Consider the following 20,688-nt stretch of genomic DNA (forward strand, 5'->3'; position numbering starts at 1 on the left):
CAGAAGGATAAGCAGATTAGAAGATAGATGTATGGATAGAAGCCTTTCTGGAAAACTGGAGAAACAAAGATTGGCAGCACTGTATATATTGTTAATATCAAAACTGTACCCTTTTTATAAGGCTACTTACATAGCGTCAATACTTTAGCTGACCCCAGGTACTGAGATGTATATGTACTCAGAACATAAACTGTATGTGTAAATGTCAAAGCCTGAAGAGTTTGCATAAGCTGCTTTAATAGTCTGTTAAAAACATGCGTTCAGGCACATGTATGTGTGCATTCCTCACTGCACTGCTCTGTTAGCATAGTGTTTAAACATGGCTGTGCTAGCATGCTGTGCTACATGCCGCAGCATGTGTGCTTGTTTTGGTTGAATCCAAATACAACAGCACTAAAGCTTACAGAAAACTGCTGTTTGTACATTTTGTGCATGTGTGTGGATGGCATGCTTGAGCGTGGGAGCATGTGTGCATATCGAAAAAGTTTATTTGCAGAGTGTTTGTGTGTCAGAGCATGAAGTGTGTGCTGGCTGAGAGATAGGAGTTTATTTGTGGGGTGTTTGAGCATGCGCATGTGTGCGCCTGTGCATGTGTTGATGGGACAGGGTTTATTTAAAGACACCTCTCTTTCACAAGGTGTGACCCAGTTTAGGTAGCTGGGCTTTTAAGGGTGCAAACCAGGCATTCAAAGGTAGATACTATGGGTACAACAACCTTTCTCACTCTAAAAATTCAGTTCAGTTCAATGGACTTTGTAAGCATGACTGCTTTACATGTCATATTACCAAAGCAGGCAATAGAATGACATTAGCAAAAACAGCAAAATACAAAGAACAACAAAATCACACATAATCAACAGTCAGTCTTATCTCCAAACACAGTCCAAAACCATGATGGGCACATGGCGATGTATTCTTGATCACTATGACCCATCCTAAAGGTAGTGGATGGTGCTCCGTCACTGCAGAGAACACAGTTCCACTGCTCCACAGATTTATACCCTTCTAGCTGATGCTTGGTATTGGGCATTGTGACCTTAGCCTTATGTGCAGCAGCTCCACAGTATCCCATTCTACTGGCAATGCTTTCCTATGTAGACAAACAATCAAAAAAGGACTTTTGAGTATATGCATGGTGGTAAACCTATTAGCCTATTAGAGCTGGGCCTTCAGTTTGGGCTGTAAATGTTAAAAACAAGAGAAAAACACCTTTATGATAATATTAATTTCTGCTAGCTTCATTATGTGCTTGTAGTGCTATGTTAGTACTAACCTCATATCAAGTCACATTTAAAGCTTGTAAACAGCAAGCAGTATTTTATTTGATATTTGTAAAAGATATTAACATACATTTACCTTATATGTACCATTTTTACAGTGACTTCTTCAGTAAAGAGCATTGGCTTTGAGCTGCTACTTTTAATTTCTAACAGTTAACAAAAACCCATTTAGGTTACAGTCTGACTATTTTCACAGCCAGGGATGTCAAAGCCAAGAGTGATTTTTTTTATTTTATTTTTACTCAATTTTCTCCCCAATTTAGTCATTTCCAATTCCAGCCACTAGTTAGGACTCACAAGATGCTATCAACACTAGGAGGGTGAAGGCTAACACAGGCTTCCTCCAAGACCTGTGAAACCAGCCGCCGCTTCTTTTCGAACTGCCGCTCAAGCAACGTCACCAGACAGCCGAAAGGAAAGCACCTACCACCAGATCTGTTACGTCAGCTAACAGAGTGATGGGGAGAAGGGGGGGCATCCTACCTACCCACAGAGAGCAAGACCAATTGTGCTCTCTTGGACTCCTGGCTACGGACATCACCAGGGATCGAACTCGCCATCTCTTGATGATAGGGCCGATGCTTGGACGATTGCGCCACTCAGGAGCCTCAAGAGTGACATTTCATCTCCTGAGTGTGGTCCTACAAATTTTAAATTGAAATATGATTGATTGATTCCATTGTCAGTTCCTACCCTTACAGATATGATGTTCTTATCTAAAGCAACTTACATGAACTTAGAAAACTTCTTAGAAAACGTAGAATGTACTTAGATTCTATGGGGAAAAAATCCTGATCGGACAGTTTTCCGTTGGCTGTTTAAGATTTTACCACTTATGTTTCCAATTATAATGTAAAGAAACAAGAGTGTTAATACTTGCAGAGAGATACAACAAATTTACAACATAATTATTCATCATGAAGCTTTCTCTGCAGACCAAGAAGGCCCTGAAGGTTACCCACTGAATATGTATGTATAAAAAAAGCATTTCCCAACATGCATTACAGTGATTTTACCAAAGTTACTGGGTGTCTTTCCAACATGAAGCCTGCTTTGAGAAACAACAGAAAAAAACAATATGATAAAATATAATAATTTGCTGCTAATAATAATCACAGCAAAAAACCTCTTCTAGTATCATACCACAGCTTGGCTTGGCTCATCAGATTTTAGAACCGGATCTGTTGTATAATATCCAACCACTATTAATTATTTTGTAACAACAAGGAAACTACTGTGTATGTTATGCAGTTCTGACAGTGAGGAATAGAAGTCCGGACCTGCTAACGGATCTTTAGAGTTTAAGAGATTAAGGAGAAGGACTGAAACAGTTGAGGCCTCACATCAGTTCTCGCAGCTGTGCTCTGATCAGCCTCAGACAACAAGCGCCTAGAACAGCATCAGTAAAAACACTTTTATTACAAGTTCAGAAGAAAACCTTGCTGGGAAATGAGAGATAGGAAAAAGAGAAAATATGAAAAGAGAGAGGGGAGAGTGGGAGTTGGAGGCATGTCCTAGAGCTCACAAAAACACTTATTTCCAGCACTCATTTCCTCCCCAGGCCTTATCAGCACGGCCTCTGATTGAAAAGAACTCAGTATGGAATTCTGACGTGAGTTACAGCACAACCTCCAGAGTCTCCTGAACAAAAACCTCCCCCGCCACGTTTTGGCTTCTCGGTAATCAGTTCTTCAGAATAATATCCGTCAAGGGATTTCTTTAACTTCCGCTCAGATGCAGGTCAAACCTCAAGAAACACGATACACCCCTTACCAGGACCTCCAGTGGTAGTCAAGTGTCATGCGGAGCTTTTTTAGATAATAGACTCAGCATAGCTACAGTGCTTGTACAGTACAAATATTTTGGATGATTATATGTAATTACTTTGTGGCATATAAATACACATACACACACATGGACAAAGATACACTCATACACTTGTTTTTGCACAATGTCAGGACATGGGGTAATACATATGTCCATATGCATCATACATTTAAATACCTACATGTAATAAGGCTTGACTAAGCTTAACCCTACATCTTGGCCTAAGCTTAACCACAGACACCAAAAAGAAATGGTTGTACTTTTTAGAGTAACTTTTGAAAAGAAAAACATTTTCCAAAGTCAGGAGTAATTTGGTGGCTCTCTCTGGTTTCTGGTTTTTCAACAAGTTAGATGATAATTTTTTTGGCCTGAAAATGTACGATAACAAGCCCACATACATACTCAAGGATTTTGCCTGGGAGCTGAAAAAGTGTTTACTCAGTTATAACGCAAACGAAAGGAGTCATCGACTCGACCGCTGCCAAGAAATTGGCCGAGTAAACACGGCCATTAAATGTCTTCAAATAAGGCCGCCACTTATGGGCATAAGCTGCACCATAATTTTATAATCCCCTGAATACGTGTATGTGCTGGTAAGAGAAACGCTGTGTGTGAGTGAGTGTGTTACGGAGGCATGTTTTTGAGCTAAGTGGACAACCGCACAGAAGTAGCAATCTACACAAAGCGATCTTTACCATAAAACACACACACACACACACACACACACACACACACACATACACACACACACACACCTACATGCACACACACACACACACACACACACACACACACACACACACACACATACACACACGCACGCACACACTTTCTAAGCTGCTTATTCTTCAGGGTCACGGGGAGAGCCGGAGTCTATCCCAGTAGTCAATGGGTCATTGGGCAGAAGGCTACATTCACAAAAGTGAAACTTTGTAACGGTGTGGAGTGATGAGGAGGCGGACACATGTCAGAGAGCCAACATGGAGAATAGGAGGGACAGACATAACGAAAGTAATGCAGGAGTAATGCAGTAATGCAGGGGGCTGGAACAAACAAACAGCACAAGAATTCAACACACTTGCATACAATACATACATGTCAAAAAAATCCAACAAAGACCAGCCACCAAACATGGGAAAACACAGGGGCTAACAAGGGACAACAGGACACAGGTGGAAAACAGGTGGGAACAATCAAGGGCAGAGACAAGTAACATTTGGTGAGTTAGTTTTAGGTGTTTTGTTGATATAATATTAGTGGCAATGTGTCTCTGTGTAAATTGTTTGCTGTATTGTTTGGGCTTATAAGTTCAGGCCTTGGGCACAACAGTTGAAGACACATTCACTTTTATGTTGAATAATTGGGGGCAGTCATGGGCTGGAGGTTATGGAACCAGCCTCGTGACTGGAAGGTCAGCGGTTTGATCCCCAGAACCGACAGCACATGACTGAGATGTCCTTGAGCAAGACACCTAACCCCCAACTGCTCCCTGGGTGCTGCGGATTGGGTTGCCCCCAACTGCCCCCTAGTGTGTGTGTGTGTGTGTGTGTGTGTGCTCACTAGTGTGTATGTGGTGTTTCACTCCACGGATGGGTTAAATGCGGAGGTGAAATTTCCCCATTGTGGGACTAATAAGGGTCACTTAGTCTTAATGAGATGAAATAAAAATCATATTTTTTGATCCTACAAGGAAAATGTTTTACTTTGTTGCCTAACTATGTGCCATCTATGAGCAGCACAGTGCCTTGCCCAAGGGCACAGCCAGGAAAACTGAGCCTGTCCTGGGATTTGAACTCTCTACCTTCTAGTTGCTGGCTCACTTCTTCTGCTTCTAGGCCACCTGCCACTTGGTTAAGATGTTAATTGTTTAAATAATAACAAAACCATTTTAACACTGCTTGCGTGTTCTCCACTGCGGAACCTTTCATTCCTATAGTAGGTAAGCACACCTACACTAAAGGTGCTAGGAAGGGGTTTTTTTGCGCAATGTCATAGAAGAACCACTTTTGGTTCTCTAAACAACCTCTCAGGTTATGGTCTTTCTCAAAACTTCTTTCAAAAAATCCAAGAAGGTACAGCAAGAAGGTACTGGGTTTGATTCCCTGGCTGGGTGACGTTTCTGTTTTGAGTTTGCATGTTTTCCCTGTGTCTTTGTGGGTTTCCACCTACAGTCCAAAGAGATGCAGTCAGGCCAACTGGAGACTCTAAATTGCCCCTAGGTGTGCGTGTGTGTGAAGGTATATAGCTGTCTGTCTGCCCTGCGATGGACTGGTGGCCTGTCCATGGTGTTTCCTGCCTTCCGCCCAATGACTGTTGGTATAGGCTCCAGCTCCCCCTGTGACCCAGAAGGATAAGTGGCTTAAACAGCCTACAGATGATCTGAAAATCTGAAGTGTCTGAAAATAACACTTAAACTGGTATTAAACATTTACATCAGGTAAAGATTCTTTAAGCCTTCTAACAATTCTTCTAACAAATTCTTTTTTAATCATGATGCTTCAGGGCAGGGGTCTTCAAACTTGTCCTCAGGCCCTATCTTTATACATTATGAGTTAATATTGAGCAATCATGAGGACTGCATGGGGGTCTTTGAGGACTGGTTTGAGAACCATTTTCTTAGATATTCCATTTCATTTCTGTCACATCTTTCAAAAAACCCTTTGTGAGTAGAATCACAGTCTGAGTCACACCTTCATTAAACCTCTTGACTTGACCTGAAATAGTTCCTTATCACCAAGCTTAGTCACACCCAGCAAGACCAAAGCTCTGCACATACAAATATATATTCATGCTCTTATATCTCTGGTCTATAAAAGCAGGTAACAACCCATTAAGGGCTCGCTTGGGCCTCTCATGTGTACATACCGTCGCTGTCGGGGCAAAACCTTTATCTTATGTTTGTCTTTTTTTTGGTAAACATCATCCACCCTGACAAACAGAAACGGCCCTCAGTTACTTAAAGTCTCTTTACATTAACATGTAATACAAATTGAGGAAACTTTTTTCTTCTCAGTAAAGTTTGTAGATACTAGGTTTTATTCTGCGAGTGACAGTACAGTAAATACATTTTCTCACAGTCATCCGGAGTGTTCTTTAAGTCTCTGGCTCAGTGAAGCATGATATTTGACTCTCCAGTAAGACAACAGCAGCCGTGTTGGCTTTCACATATTTGCTGCTGGATGTGTGGGTCAAAAGCCAAACTCACACCATGGTTTCTATCCTCTGGGCCCTGGACCTGTCCATCAGTGCAGACACCTTTACTGGAAGTTTTGTGGTCAAGGACAATGAAGGGGAGGAAGGAAGTCTGACTCAAAGAACACGGGAAATACCAGATTGGACTCAGGTGGAGGTTTAGTGTTTGACATGGAGCCATTGTAGAAAGGTTGTGAATGAAGGCCATGAATAGCTGCTATCAGGTTGTTTCAGGTAAATGAGTCTGTGTAGTTTTACACTACGTCACGCTTCCTGTGTGTGTACTGTTTGGTAGTAAAAGTAGCATCAGGGTTTGCCTGATTGAAGTGTGTGTGTGTGTGTGTGTGTGTGTGTGTGTGTGTGTGTGTGTGTGTGTGTGTGTGTGTGTGTGTGTGTGTGTGTGTGTGAGCATTGAGAGCCAAAGCAATAGTTTGGCTAAAAAATACACTGTTTTCCCTTTAATCCAGTCAATCAGCCAAGACATGGTTGGTGTCTGAAGTTTCTTTAGTTTTGCACTGGAGCTATGAGGCTAATGTAACTAATAAGTAATGGAAGCTCAAGTCCTATGTTACGTCAGTTCTCATATGACACTTCATACATCAACATGATACATTACAGAAACCTATAATAGGATTCCCAAATTCCTAATTAGGGTCTTGGGGATATCACAGGTGATGCAGGGAGGAAGAGCTGATTTTTCAAGGCCATGGCAAGGCCAGCCTCAGCTCATTAGCGTACTAACTTTATGTTATATATAAACTAATTTTTTGAGATGTCAAGAGTGTAGAATACATCATTTTTGAATGATGAATAATTGCTGTGTCTGGTTTAAGTGTGGTGCACTCCCAAATGGAAAAGAAACACACGGGCATGTGTTTTTTGAATATGAGATATGTTGTAAATATATTGTTTCATTGCAAAATCAATGTTAAACCCAAAAGAACATTACAAAGAAAAACACTTTTGGTAATTTTCATAACTTTTCAAATGAATTTGATAAATGTGCTTTATATTTATTTTCAGAATTCCTCCTTTGTTGTTGCTAGTTGTGTAGCTCTTGCTAGTTGTGTAGCAAGCTAGCAGAGTAAAGTAACAAATGTATATCAGCAGGAATGTAGAACAGATGGAGCAGTTTGCTACAGTAAGCCCAATTCAAAAGTGGAAAAATCTAAATCCACAATTTTGGAATATTAAGCAATAGATTGAATAAATGTTGCATCAAATTACAATAGCGGTGATATTTGTGTCCATAGAACATTTGATGTAACTTGCTGCTGAAACATAGGGCTGTATAGGTGTTCCTAGACTTTTCAATGAGGCAACAAAGGGCCCACAAAATATAAGATCCTGGAAACATCCCCCTAATTCAGGTTTAAAGATGGATGATACTACTGTTTTAGTTACATGGCATTCATTTTTCTAGATAACACTGCACCATACAGTGTCGGGAGCCACATAAGCAAGTCTATTTGACATTATTTAACAGCTCCACATTAAATGCACGTAACAATCTGCAGAAAATCAGATTTTGAAATTCAGTAATTCATTCAATGCATTTACATGCGCTTGGGTAATCAGATAATGGGAAAACTCAGGGTCTACATGAATAAGGCAGTAATCAGATTTAGGCTCACAACCTGCCAATAAACTTACAGAATAAGATGCGATGTGAAGGTCACATTTTATGTGACACAAGGTCACAAGAAACTCACATCGAATCACTTTAGATGAAAATATGAGTATGCATCATCTACAAGATTAAGAATGTTTGAAACCTTCATTTTGTCAAACATGTAGTTGGTTTGAGCATCAGCTTCAAAAGTGTTTTGTTGCCATTTCTCGGTGCTGTTATTAAACACTGCTTGCCATTTCCAGGATAGTGGTATGTTTTTGCACATGTGCAGACTGAAAAAAATGAAAGAAATCAGAGTAAGGGTATACATGCACTGAAAAATTACTGAGCTAAAATCCAACTCTCTTCATCAGATTTCTAGGGCTTAATCCGATCTAAGAAATCAGTGTATGCTGTTTTCATTATCACTTGAATAATTGGATAACTGCCGAAATCTGACAATGACTGAATTATCAGTCAATCTGAATTATGCATGCAAACTGTGTAAAGCAACTGATTTAGGTTTGCATTTTGCACAAGGCTCACTAGTGGAGTACAACTCCATTACTGGTTAGCAGTATTAGAGCACCAGTGCCAAACTAAAGAAGCAAACTTGTGTTGGCTTATTGCCTACATTTGGCTCAATTTTATACTTTAAGAACTGAATGAAATACCACTGCATGAATATAAAACGTACCACAGTGATGAATATATGTATATTGAGCATGGGACACTGACACGTCACAAGGCGCCACTGGAACATGTGTGTGCTGTCTGCTGTTCTGCCTACGTAACATGATTCATACGCACGATGCGTGTGGCCAGTGTTAGTAAACTGAAGGATGAGGGAGGAAGTGGCTCATTGGACACACACACTCTCCTGCATTTATTCTACCGTTTATGGATGTCGTCAATGCTCTGGCCCAGTGGCTGCATACTTGTAAACACTGACCTCACGCACATGACGCGTAAATATTTGTGAGCAGTGGAGAGGGCGAGGAGGAGCACCCCTCTTAGCATGCACACTGTCATGTTTTGGGCTATTTAACATTCCAGTCTTAGCTTACAGTGGACTATGATAAAAAGGTGTAGCTAACACAGGCTTAGTGTCCATCCAGGACATATCAGTAAAAGCTTTACTCAGCAAACCATCACGTTTACAGATTTTACCCCAAATGTAATCAGCCATGGTACATTTAGTGTCCAGGGTTGGGAGGGTTATTTTAAAAATGTATTCCAGTAAATTAAAGCAACTTAATCAGATTTCTGTCATGTTTGGGTCAGTTATGAGTGGCGTAGTGAGTAGCGCTGTTGCGCTACAGCAAGAAGGTGCCTAGGGTCAGTTCCTGGCTGGGTGACCAGGGTCCTTTCTGCCTGATCTGCATGTTCTCCCCGTGTCTGCGTGGGATTCCTCTGGGTACTCCACTTTCCTCCTACAGTCCAAAGACATGCAGTCAAGCCAACTGGACATGCTAAATTGCCCCTAAATGTGAGTATGTGTGTGAATGTACATGTCTGTGTGTCTGACCTGTGATGGACCGGCAACCTGTCCAGCGTGTTTCCTGCTTTCCGCTCAATGACTGCTGGTATAGGCTCCAGCACGCCCTGTGACCCAGAAGGATAAGTGTCTTATAAAATATGTGCATGTGTAGAATACTGATTTGTCATTTTGAGGTCAGTCAGTAAAAGCAGTGGCACAGAGCAATCAGGTCTGGTCAATTCCAGCACTTCTAGAGTCGACTCTACATGTTGCCACTGGAAAAAAGGTTGTGTCCGAAACTGAAGGCAAGGCTCATGATGCCAAGCTGCCTGTGCTGTGTTGCCTTAGAAAGCATGTGATGACGGTATCTAGAACCAGATCGTATCTAAGATGCATTTAAGGAGTTGCCACATCATGTTGTTGCAAGGATACAACAGCTCAATATTAGCTGTTAGCATTACATTGTCCCTCCAAAAAAGTCTTTTGAGGAGGCCTGCATGCTGAACGTTTTAGAACCAAATTAAAAACCACTGTATTTATGTACAAACCAGTCTCTCTCCTCCATTGTGATGCTTTCTGCTGTAACAAAATACAAACCACAGAATGTCTATAAGTAACCAAAGATATCAAAATCCAAAGATATTATAAAGGAGGAGATTTGTTGGGAAATGAATGGGAAAGCTCATAACACTAAACATGGTGTCTGTTTGTGAAGAAAGTCCCACCCTTCAAGAACAACAGGACCAGCCAGCTTGCTGCTTACTCAGTGATTTCAAATGTTATTTAAATAGTAAGTTTCTTTTGTTTTAAGTATTTTGGTCTGTCCCCATTCAAAGAGATAAGAGCTCGGTCTTGTAGCTGTCCAGTGGCATTGCAAAGATGACCGCCGAGTGAATAGACTTTCCTATTTGGACTTAGATGTCTGTAGCCCAGCTGATTTTGGAGCACCATATGAAAGCAGAGGACAAACTAATCCTTTTGATGCCTGTTAAAAGTTGTATATGCTGGGAATCAACCATCCAATCAGCTTGGCTGTTGCTTTGTTAACCAGTGAGATATTGGTGGAGTGAGTTCATGTTGCCTGCAAAAGTTCACAAAAATCAAACAGGATAAGTAAAAATGTCAGCTAACTAGTAATGCAAACCTGTACCAACTCTCTGATATACTATCATGGATACAGATATTATGGAAATAGCAGTAGCCATATTGAAGCCTGAATTCAGAGTTTTTGTAGATAGTATGTGAAAGTGTCTGAAAGCACAAAAGCATATATGAAATTTAACTACTTGACACAGTTTGACACTACACGTCTTGACTGCTTGACTATATTTGAGGTACTATGGAAACTGGTAGAATCGTTCATTTGTATTTTAGGCCGATTACTTTGAAGCTCAAAGGTTTGACGTTATGTTTGATTATTTGGCCCCTTGACTTCCATCAACAAGCCCAATAGCAGAAAAATCCACATACGGGGGCTTGAAGGCCTTTCTTAGCAAATATGGCAGCAGCATTTCAGCCCCACCACTTTCAGGAAACACTGTGGCACAAAATAGAAACTTCCAGGAGCTGAATGGAGCGACTGAAAGCTCTCATAAAAATGACAAAAGCAGCAGAGGGGAGAGAAGGGCTGGAAGTGGGCGTAGGTGAGGAACTGGGCTCTTCCTGCCATAATCAGAAGTCAAGAGTATTTCCTGTCATTGTAGGAGCTTTAGGCCCATTAACTATGCTGATACTCATTCTCTCTCCCTCTTGATCTCTCTCACTCTTTAGTGTAAACATTAAATCCTGCATGCGAATTCAGAATGCTTATAACAGATATACCCATTCATAACTTAACTTTTAGGAAAATACAGCACGATAACAGTAGAGATGCACAATAAAGACCCTCCATGTCACGCAAAGGTACATGCAACCCACTTGGCTCTGAGCTGCTCATTGTGGCCTGTTATAAACACTTCATTATGAAATGCAGCAGGACTCTGTAAATATTTGCTCAGGGATGTTATCGCTCCTCCTTATCTCGCCCTGAACCCTCAGCACTGCGTGGATTCCGGCCCCTTTATTTTCTTAATGGCTTGCTGGAACTAATCAAAAGTACAATTGGAATGAGTTTGATTCCTTTAAAAGAGGGCAAAAGAAACAAATAGGGTTAAACTTAGGGCTTCGGGGGACGTAGCCTGAGTGATTGAGAGGTCTATCTGCTAGTGAGAAATCACAGAGCCACACCCTTCACACCAGGGCAAACGGGTCTGGATGTTGGAATGAACTCGCACAGCATGTTTAAACAGGAAATTACCAACATGTATAGCGGGGGGATTTAAAGCTGTATCTGGAAAGCTTCACAGCAGGTATTAGTGTGTGTTTATATCAAAGGATTTTTTTCAGAGTCAGTAAGTAAATTAACTCTATTAGATTTGTGGTTGCACATATTACTGCTGTCAAAAGAAAACCTCATAACTCAGTTTGTGTTGTTTTTCAGGTTTTGGACATCATTTGAAAATGCCTGTTGTCGTTTACATTGTGTGGAAATTTTATGATGAATGGACAAAAAAAGAGACGGCCCATAATGACTTGGAAAGCAGTCTGGTTCCATTGACTTACATTAAAAGTAGAGTAGGTTTTTTCCTTCTCCTGTAAAGTTAAAATGTTTGAGATACAATGTTTTCCTTCAACAACGTTTTTTTTCTTTCAAACGTTTTAAAATAATGTTTAAACCATTCCATCTCAAAGATTGATGGAGAATACAGGCTAATTTTATGGCTGACAGGATACAAAATATCAGGATTTTAATGTGACGTGTTTCTGCTTTTGGCAAAGACAGCATCTCAAAACCCTTCATTTAAAGTTATGGGTGTCCATGAGCATTTAAGCCATCGTCAATCATGTCAGTAATCTAATAGGCTGTTGTGGAAAAACAGGTTTTGATCCTACACTCAGCTGAACTCTCCATATCTCCAGTGGCTGCCTCTAAGTTTGTAGTGATGGAAGCTCTGTGAATGGGTGCTAAACCCCTGATCTTCCCCACAGGCCATCATAACCACAGTGAACTGCTGCAGAAAGCCCTGCTGGCTATGAGAAAGCGAGGGATTGAGAAACATAGAAAGACTACTAAGGAAATATGCTTTTCCTGTTGCTTTCCAGCACAAATGGTGCGGTGTTGGTGAGCGTCTGCATTTTCTGAGCTCATAAATAACTTGCTGAAGAAGTATGACTTGCAAGACCGCTCCAGTCTTGCAATGACAACCACATGGAGCACATTCCAGCACTGCTCTTTTTTTTTCCAAAATAATTTTATTGGGAGAACTACAAAAAAAACAAAAATGTACAGTACAAAGTTAACAGTCTCACACGCAAAACTGTAGTGAACTGACTCCCCAGAAACAAGTATGTTACAACTCGTCGTCTTTTTTGTCCGTTTTTAAAAGTTACATTCAAAAAGCTTTACTTCTGATAAAAGTAGTCAAGGAAAGTACATAGTGCCCATCCCGTGTACCTACTATGTACAAACAAAAACATATTCAACCTCTTCCCCATCCAGCAAGTCCAGAACAGAACGGACCATAATCGAAGGCAACCAAGAGAACAAAAAGTCCCACTATAGTCTACAGGAATGGGGAGTTTTAAAAAAAAAACAAAAAACAAACACATTATAATAGAAAAAGCTTCGTTGGTTGCTCCAAGCCCTCTTTTCATAAGTGGTGACAACCTTCCCAAAAAGTTAAAAAAAAAATTCAAAACCTACATTCATTCAACTCCTCTTGTGTAAAACAATAGCATGTATGAAAATACTTTATTTGGTTAATTGTAAGGCATGTAAGATGGTGGACCCCTTTAGGCACTACACAATAATAATACTGGGGCACTTGATTGCTACATTCTCAAAGCACATGGTAGGAGTCCTTACCTGACTCTGTGCATTTTTAGGAAAAGTGGAAAAAAAAGCAGATAAAAAAATAATAAAATAAACAGAAAACAATACTTTTTGGTTAATTTACTTACTTGGGATCTTTGTTACTGACTAAAAGAAAAAAAAAAGAGAAAAAAATTCTACTAATGGTTTGGACGGTCTTGACAACCACAGATTATACATTCTTAAAAAAAAGAAAAAAAAAAGAAAAAAAAAGGGACACATCTAGGGATACCCCCCAGAAAAAAAAAGGTCTTCCACAAGCAACATTGACAAACGGCAATCACTCATTGTTTTTTTTAATGAACGTAAACAAGGAAACAAATTTTATGAAATAAATATCACATACAATCTCTTAAATTAAGATTTTTTTTACTCATTTACAATAAAATAACGAAGTGAAGTTACAAAAGGAGACCAAACAAAAAAAAAATATATTACTGTGAAAAGAACATACACTCCACTTATGTAGATTAATAATGGCGATCATAATTTAAACATAATAAAAGAATATAGATCTATTGCTTCAACATACTTGATAAATACAGTATGGACACAAATTACCAAAAATGTAGCCTATATTTTTTCACAAAGATAATAAATAAGTTAAATAGTTCATAGCCAGTTATGTACTGCTATGTAATCACTCAAAACAGCTAAAAAAATATATATTCAACCATCAGCAGTGATTTCCCAACAAACCGAACAAGGGTGCTTCAACCAAGCAACGAACTACACTAACCAACCGAACCACTGGGTGGCGCTGTTGAAACCGGTTAAACATTTGGAATGGAAAGTTTTTTGTTGTTTTTAAGCTTTCAGAAGCGCATACATGGAGCTACTTTGCAAACTGATACTCGTCAAGGCATATTCTTGGTAGGATGGAGGAAAATCTGAAACCGCTCTGTCTTTCACGTTCAAAGGAGGAGAAGTCTTTGTGCACGAGCAAAAAACGTGTCTGCGGAAAAGTGACGATCTGCTAAGCACACGGGCTGCCACAACGCAGCTGAGTCGCCGATGGAATGCCTTCTGTTGATATCTACTTTCATAGCTATCAGTTCAAGCAAAAACGAGAAGAGAAAGAAAGACCAAAACAAACGAAAACTAATGCCATGTCAAGGGTGTGACGATCCATCTCCCTGGATGCTGAAGTCTGTTAAACTCTCGTACGTCATGGAGGAGACGCCGCTGCTGCTGCTGGAATCTCAGCTCCTCCAGTCCGTTAAAGAAAGCAAGAAAATCCCACATTTTGTAGAAAAAAGACCAAAAAAACAACTCTCAAAACTTTTAATCATCAGAAATCGACAGCCTGCTGAAGATTGGCAAACGTCGCCCGCCGTCCAGACTGGGCGACTCGGAGCCGCTGAGGCTTCCGGAGGAGCTGAGCGAGCCGCTGGCGAAGCTGTCCCGGTCGGAGATGGAGTCCGGCGGGCTGGGCGGGGAGTCGAACACCGGCGACTCCGACAGGCGCTGCAGCGCCTGCAGGTGGCTCAGGTTGTAAGGGGGCGAGGGGGGGCCACCCATGGGGGGCTGGAAGCTGCCGTAGTACGAGGCGTAGCTGGCGGCGGCCGTGTGCACGGCCAGAGGAGCCAGCAGGGCCTTTATCTCTTGGCCGGTGGCGAAGGGGAAGGCGCCCTGCGCCAGCGCGTCCTCGTAGAGGCCGGACGAAGGGGGCGGGGGCGTGCGGGACGTGGGGCTGGTGTCCAGGAGCGGCGAGTCCAGACCGTGCGGCGTGGAGAAGCCCGAGAAGCTGAGGCTGTGGTGCAGTTTGGGTCTGTCCCGGAACGCGGACACCCCGACGGGTGGCGCGTCGCGAGCCCCGTAGCCGCTGGAGGAGGAGCACTTGGGTTCTGCCCCGCTGTTGGCCGGCGCCGGCCTGCGCTCGTCGGCGTTGTGGATGAAGTGGCACCTCGGACCGTAGGGGCAGAAACCGATGGTGTGGAAGGTGCGGCACGGCTCCGTCTTATACTTGGGGTGGCGCGTGAGGCTGCGCAGCTCGTGGTAGCCATGCGCGAACTGGCACTTCTCGCCGTACTTGCACGCGCCGTTCTCCTCGAAGGGCCGGCACAGCTCCGTCTTGTAGCGGGTCGAGTTGATCTGCGACGCCGCCTTCTGCTGCGCCTGCTGCGGCTGCTGCGCCTGCGCGCGCTCCCCGCCCTCGCTGAAGGCGCGCTCGCGGTACCTGCTGCTGTTCTCCTTGTTCAGCATGGCGGTGGTGGCGGCGCTGCTGCTGCAGCTGTTGTCCTTATACGAGCACGCCGAGTACTTGTTGCCGTTGTTTGGCAAGTCTGCGCTGCCGGCCGAGTTGCGGCGTAAAAATCCCGGAGCGAACGAGCAGCTGGTGCCGCTGACCGAGCTGGACACGGGGGCGCCCACCGCCTTCTTGTCCAGCATGCTGTTAAAGTGAAGCGCGTTCATGTTGAGATTCTTCTCTTGCTGTAGAGAGAGAGAGAGAGAGAGGGAGAGAGGGAGAGAGAGAGAGAGAGAGAGAGAGAGAGAGAGAGAGAGAAAGAGGGAGAGAGAGAGAGAGGGAGAGAGAGAGACATAGGGAGAGAGTTAAAAGCTGAACCCCCCACAGAGCGCGCTGACAGCGCGGACAGGGCATGATAGCGCTAGCCTGCAGCCAAAGTTACGAGCTAAAGTTTTGGTGGTGCTGCAAACTCACTGCTGGCAGCAGCGCCGCTTCCACACAGATAAAAGCAAGTTTACTCTGACACTCTGACTCCCGTGCAGTGCGTCCAAAGTTAACAGCCACTTTCTAGCGCAAACTGAACACTCACCGCCTTGTAGAGCATGTCGATGTCGTAGAAGGCGGACAGGATGGTGGCCGACATTGCTACTTCTGGACTGGTGAGCTGCAGTTGATCTTTCATTGGAGGACCAACCAGGATCCTGGCGCGCAGCTGTTCTGTTCCTTTAAATTCTCAAGTTTGCCACGACGGCTTTTTAGTGATGGGGTCCGAGAGACGGAGATTTTAACAGGTAATTCCAGATGTGGTCTCCCACTAGAGCTGAGCTGTGTGTCGAGGCGCTGCTCGTCTCCCTCCGTCTCTCTGCCGAGCCAGAACAGTCCGCCGCTCGCTCCCCTCCAACATATACCGAGCAGAGAGGGCCGAGGGGGCGGGGCTTCCCTGGACGGAGGCGGGGCTTCGATCGACGCCCCGCCTGTTCTCTTTAAGGGAGGCCTGTCGTCGGAGCTGATTGGCTGATTCTATCGAGCCCCTCCCAACAGTTCGTGACTCCACAGAGCGGCGCTCCGGAGTGACAGCGATATTAGCAAAACTCAGAAGCTACGATTTACACATGTGCTGAAACACGGCTGCTCTAAACCGCACGGCGCCTTTTCCTGTTGTGAACTTAGTACAGTGTAGTTTGTACAGACAGCTAATAGTGTTGCTTACAAATCCAGCCTAACTACTTTTGTGCTAAAAAGTGTTGCTGTGCGTAGAAAAGTGTGATATCAAGTCTTTTCCCGTGAATAAAGAGGGTCGCTGTTCTCTGCACGTTAAATGCGAAAGGAGGGGAGGCTAGACGAGAGTAAAACGTGCTGCGCTTGTTGTGAAACAGACGTGTTTACTTCAGAAATTCACTCTATCAGTCCCACCAAAGAGAGAAAAGCAAGAAGAGATATGAAGTGCCGTGACATGCTTCAGTGACCCAGATTTGACTTCCTCTCTGGTTAACGAATCTGCGTTGAAGACACCAAACCACGTCCCAACACTTTCGATTTCTGCCAAACAACCAGTGCCTGAAGCGATGATGAAAACGCTGAGAAACATTAAGGGTTCGGTTTCACTCGGTTGACTTTAACGTCGCTGTTGCCTTTGAAATCGACTGGTTCAGGTCCAAAATCATATTAATATGAATGTAGACCCCCCCCCCCCCTCCCCTTCCCCCCCGGCCGCTGTCCTGGTCTGCGCTCCGACGGTCATCTCCCCGAAATGCGCGCTGTTCCTCCAGGCGCAAGACAAAAAAACACAAGATCATGTGAAGGAATTTGTTTCTCTTTCTCAGATTAAACCGATCCAATACTGCCCCCTATGGGCCCACAGGGGTTCTGTTTAAAAACAAAACGCCTTGGGCGCCACCTACTGCCCAAGATGGGAAGTTCAATGGCGCACATAATGCATCTTGTGAAACGGCATTTTCCTCAATTTAAAGCAGGGGTGTCAAACTCAACCAGTGAAAGGGCCATACTTAAAAAAAATCCCAACAAATCTGCAGGCCATTTCATTTTTAATTGATACTGTACCACTTACAAAACTAGCAACTGTTTATTCAGAATATCCAAAAACATAACCAGTAAAATACAGGCTCTTGTAGTAGACCTTGAAGTATTATATCCATCCATCCATCCATCCATCCATTTTCTAAGCCGCTTCTCCGTCAGGGTCGTGGTGAAGTATTATATGAACACTTCAAATATTTAAAATGTAAATGTTCCCAGGAACTCAGTCTTTTAAACCTTCCTATTTGCTTGATTTAGACACCTGACATCCTTTCTTTGTTGCAAATTCATTTAGTCTTGGGTTCAGTTTCTGAGCTGCTGAGCTGACATTAAGTGTTTATATTGGTTGACCTGCAGCTGAAATGCTTTTTGGTGATATGACTGGTGTGGAACTGCACAGAATTTTGTAAAACTGAGGTTTAACTGGTGTCTCAGATTGTTGTTGGGGAAGGAGAGTCAGAGCACATTACGTTGCAGTACATGCAGGGGGCTTGTGCAGCTCACAATCAGGCTAATATTAATAGATAATTAAAATATTTTTGCAGGCCGGATAGCATTGGGTGGTAATTGTGTTGACACATGGGCTTTAAAGTAATAGTGCAGTATGTGAACACAAAGTTTCAAACTTGCCAGTCCATATTTGAAAACCAAGCTGCAAAAAGTTTTTATGAGGTCATATTTCCATATACAGTGGGGTCCAATGGTCTAGTGAAAATGCTTCTATTTCTTTCTAATTCAATACAAAGTTTGCCTGTACAAACGATATCAATAACAAATGGAGTGAAATATAGAATTTTTTGAATATTTACATGAATTTCAGAATTTCCTAGTATTTGGTATGTCCCCCGTTTGCTTTAGTGACTGTGTGTGCTCAAGATGGCATGGACTTCATAGGTTTGTGCAACAGACGCCAACAAATAGATCCAAATCCACCAGAGTCACCTGAATTTTAAGCTTCAGTGAAAAGAACAAGACTTTAAAAATCTCGCTTTTACAAATTTGCTTCAATTTGAGTAGTGACCTAGGAACAGGGCAGAATCTTGAATATATCTTCTTTTGGACGGTCATCACGCTTATTGGTTTCAGATTTCTTAATGTTACAAAACATTCTGTTGTTTATTTCCAGGTTCAACATGGTCTCAGACTTTTGGACCCCACTGTATCTGTCCTACCAGTCTAACCCTGCACAATCACACTGCAGTTAGAGTGATTCAACCTGGATTGCTTTTTTTGTATGAACCTATTGTGCAATCAGAGTAAAGCTTATTTAAATGAACCAGCTTTAAAGGAACAGAAATAAAAACAGCCAGTGTTATTTCAACAGATAAAATAAGATGGTCAAATAAAAATTAACTCTGTTTCTGGTACATAGAACCACATAAATGCTACAAAGTGGACCTCAGGGGAAATAATAAAACATAAATAATACAGGATATGAGCCCTTTAAAAGTACTGAGCATGTTTTTTCTTCTTTTTTGGTTCCCACAAGCTATCTGCATATAATTTTCCTATATATTGCATCAAAGTCAACTTAAGTAACACACGTCAGCCTGTGGCTCTGACTGTACTATGCACAAAGTCAAGGGCGTCAAAAACTGACAGTGACTTTGTTTTATCCCACACTGCCCCACCACTGGGTGGAAAGGGGTCAGCTCCGCTGGACCGTTCCAAAACATTACATCACTTTACAGTAATAAAGAATATTACAACTACGGACCCTGTCTACAGACCAAACAGCCACTAGTCTGCTGGTCCAGGATTGCATAACAAGTCCACAGATGGGCTGGAGCTGCCTTTTTCTAGGAAATGTGCATTGGGCAAAAAAGTAAAATAAAAAAAATAAAAAAAATACAACACACTGCACAAGACTGAAACCACACCAACGTGTGAGAGCGTGTTAAAATATAAGGGTGGAAAATAGAGTTGGCCTTGGTTGAGTTCAGATTTTTGTGGTGCAGCTGCTAACCCTGTTCTCAGTCTTTTAGCGCGACAGAAGAAAGCAGAGATGTTTCATAAAGAACCTTCTCATTTCCATGGCGGACATGCGTATTCACTCATTCCTCGCTCTCTCGGACACGCGCTCCCATATAAATGTGCACGAGGCAAATGAATGTAATAAAACCAGTCTTTTTATTTTGATGAAAAACAGTGTGTGGCATCATGCCTGCACATAATTCCACTTTTTAACAAAGCACGCAATCCACCACACATTTTAAATGAATTCATAATATGCTAAAACAATGTTTACAGTCCTGATCCGGGCTGGTCTTGAAGAAATAAAACTCCTTCAAAGACAGGGAGGAAATTATAAAATAATCATAATATTTGTACACAGTCACAGAGAAAATGGATTTGCGTGACATCAGCTGCTCTTGGCCGGAACATTAAACCGGTAATGCGGTCACTGGTCAAAAGGTCCTTGTGTCCCTGTGAGCTCCTCTAAAATGCCCTGACTGTTCTTTCCATTTTTATTTCAAGAAATTGTCTTTTATTTCAGTTACTAGAATTTGTTAACTATGACAGAGAGGGGGGTGAAAGCCCATTAGCTACAGTCCATTCGATTCAATGCAGTGAGCACGTTCTGAGCTAACGTGGCTCGTTCTTTCAGCACAGTTAGTTTAGCATGCTCTATAGTGGCGGAGAACTGGGGCAGTGCAGGGAGGGCGGTAAGCGCCCGTTCAGCTGACTGTGTGTTGGCGTCTACTATGGTGGACAGGCGGGCCAGTTCTGCTGGACAGATAGCAGGTGCGCTTGGCACTGTGGAGAGGGCACACAGGTGTGTGTGCAATAGCCGCGCCCACTGCAGAGGCTCCACCCATAGGTTCAGGTCTCCCTTCTCAAAAAGGAACTCTTCATCCTGCACAAGGTAGAGGGGGCAGAAATATGGCATTAGTTCAACCAAATTCACATAATTCATCCTCTTACTTTAAATATCTTTGGTCATCCAAGACATTAGATGTCTAAAGTGAGCTTCCTTCTTTAGAGCTATGAGGTGTATGTGAGTAAAACGTATGACTGCCAAACTGCATGCCTATATCATCACACTCGTCTCAAAACGTGTTAATCTCAAACAGAGCTGCTGGTGTGGTTTCTGATGCTGTAAGACACACTGTTATCTATAAAAACAAGAAGTACAGGTGAAGCTTTTTATGTTCATTTTGG

The 20,688-nt window shown here is 42.6% G+C and overlaps 2 protein-coding genes across 3 annotated transcripts in view; both read right to left on the bottom strand.

Annotated features, from left to right (window-relative positions):
• Positions 1–12,660: 12,660 nt before the first annotated feature.
• On the bottom strand, positions 12,661–16,423 carry LOC108422619 (mRNA decay activator protein ZFP36L2-A). Its single transcript, XM_017690617.2, has 2 exons — positions 16,079–16,423; positions 12,661–15,734 (listed from the first exon to the last, which is right to left on the bottom strand). Exons 1-2 carry the CDS (start codon positions 16,169–16,171, stop codon positions 14,586–14,588), a joined length of 1,242 nt encoding a protein of 413 aa, XP_017546106.1. The 5' UTR covers positions 16,172–16,423; the 3' UTR covers positions 12,661–14,585.
• Positions 16,424–19,633: 3,210 nt separating this feature from the next.
• thada (THADA armadillo repeat containing) overlaps positions 19,634–20,688 on the bottom strand; it is a 130,097-nt gene continuing 129,042 nt past the window's right edge. For both annotated transcript variants that reach the window (XM_017690616.1, XM_017690614.1), the window contains one exon: positions 19,634–20,383. In XM_017690616.1, coding sequence (XP_017546105.1) covers positions 20,069–20,383 — 315 coding nt within the window. In that variant the 3' untranslated portion in view covers positions 19,634–20,068. The remainder of the gene's footprint in view (positions 20,384–20,688) is intronic.

Source organism: Pygocentrus nattereri, chromosome 5 (assembly GCF_015220715.1).
Source record: "Pygocentrus nattereri isolate fPygNat1 chromosome 5, fPygNat1.pri, whole genome shotgun sequence".
In the NCBI taxonomy this organism is placed as follows: domain Eukaryota; kingdom Metazoa; phylum Chordata; class Actinopteri; order Characiformes; family Serrasalmidae; genus Pygocentrus; species Pygocentrus nattereri.

Excerpts from the sequence above, each read along its gene's own strand:
- LOC108422619 (XM_017690617.2), bottom strand. The coding sequence starts at position 16,171 with ATGAAAGATCAACTGCAGCTCACCAGTCCAGAAGTAGCAATGTCGGCC. Across the intron at positions 15,735-16,078 it reads TCGACATGCTCTACAAGGCG|CAAGAGAAGAATCTCAACAT; the intron begins GTGAGTGTTCAG and ends CTCTCTCTACAG.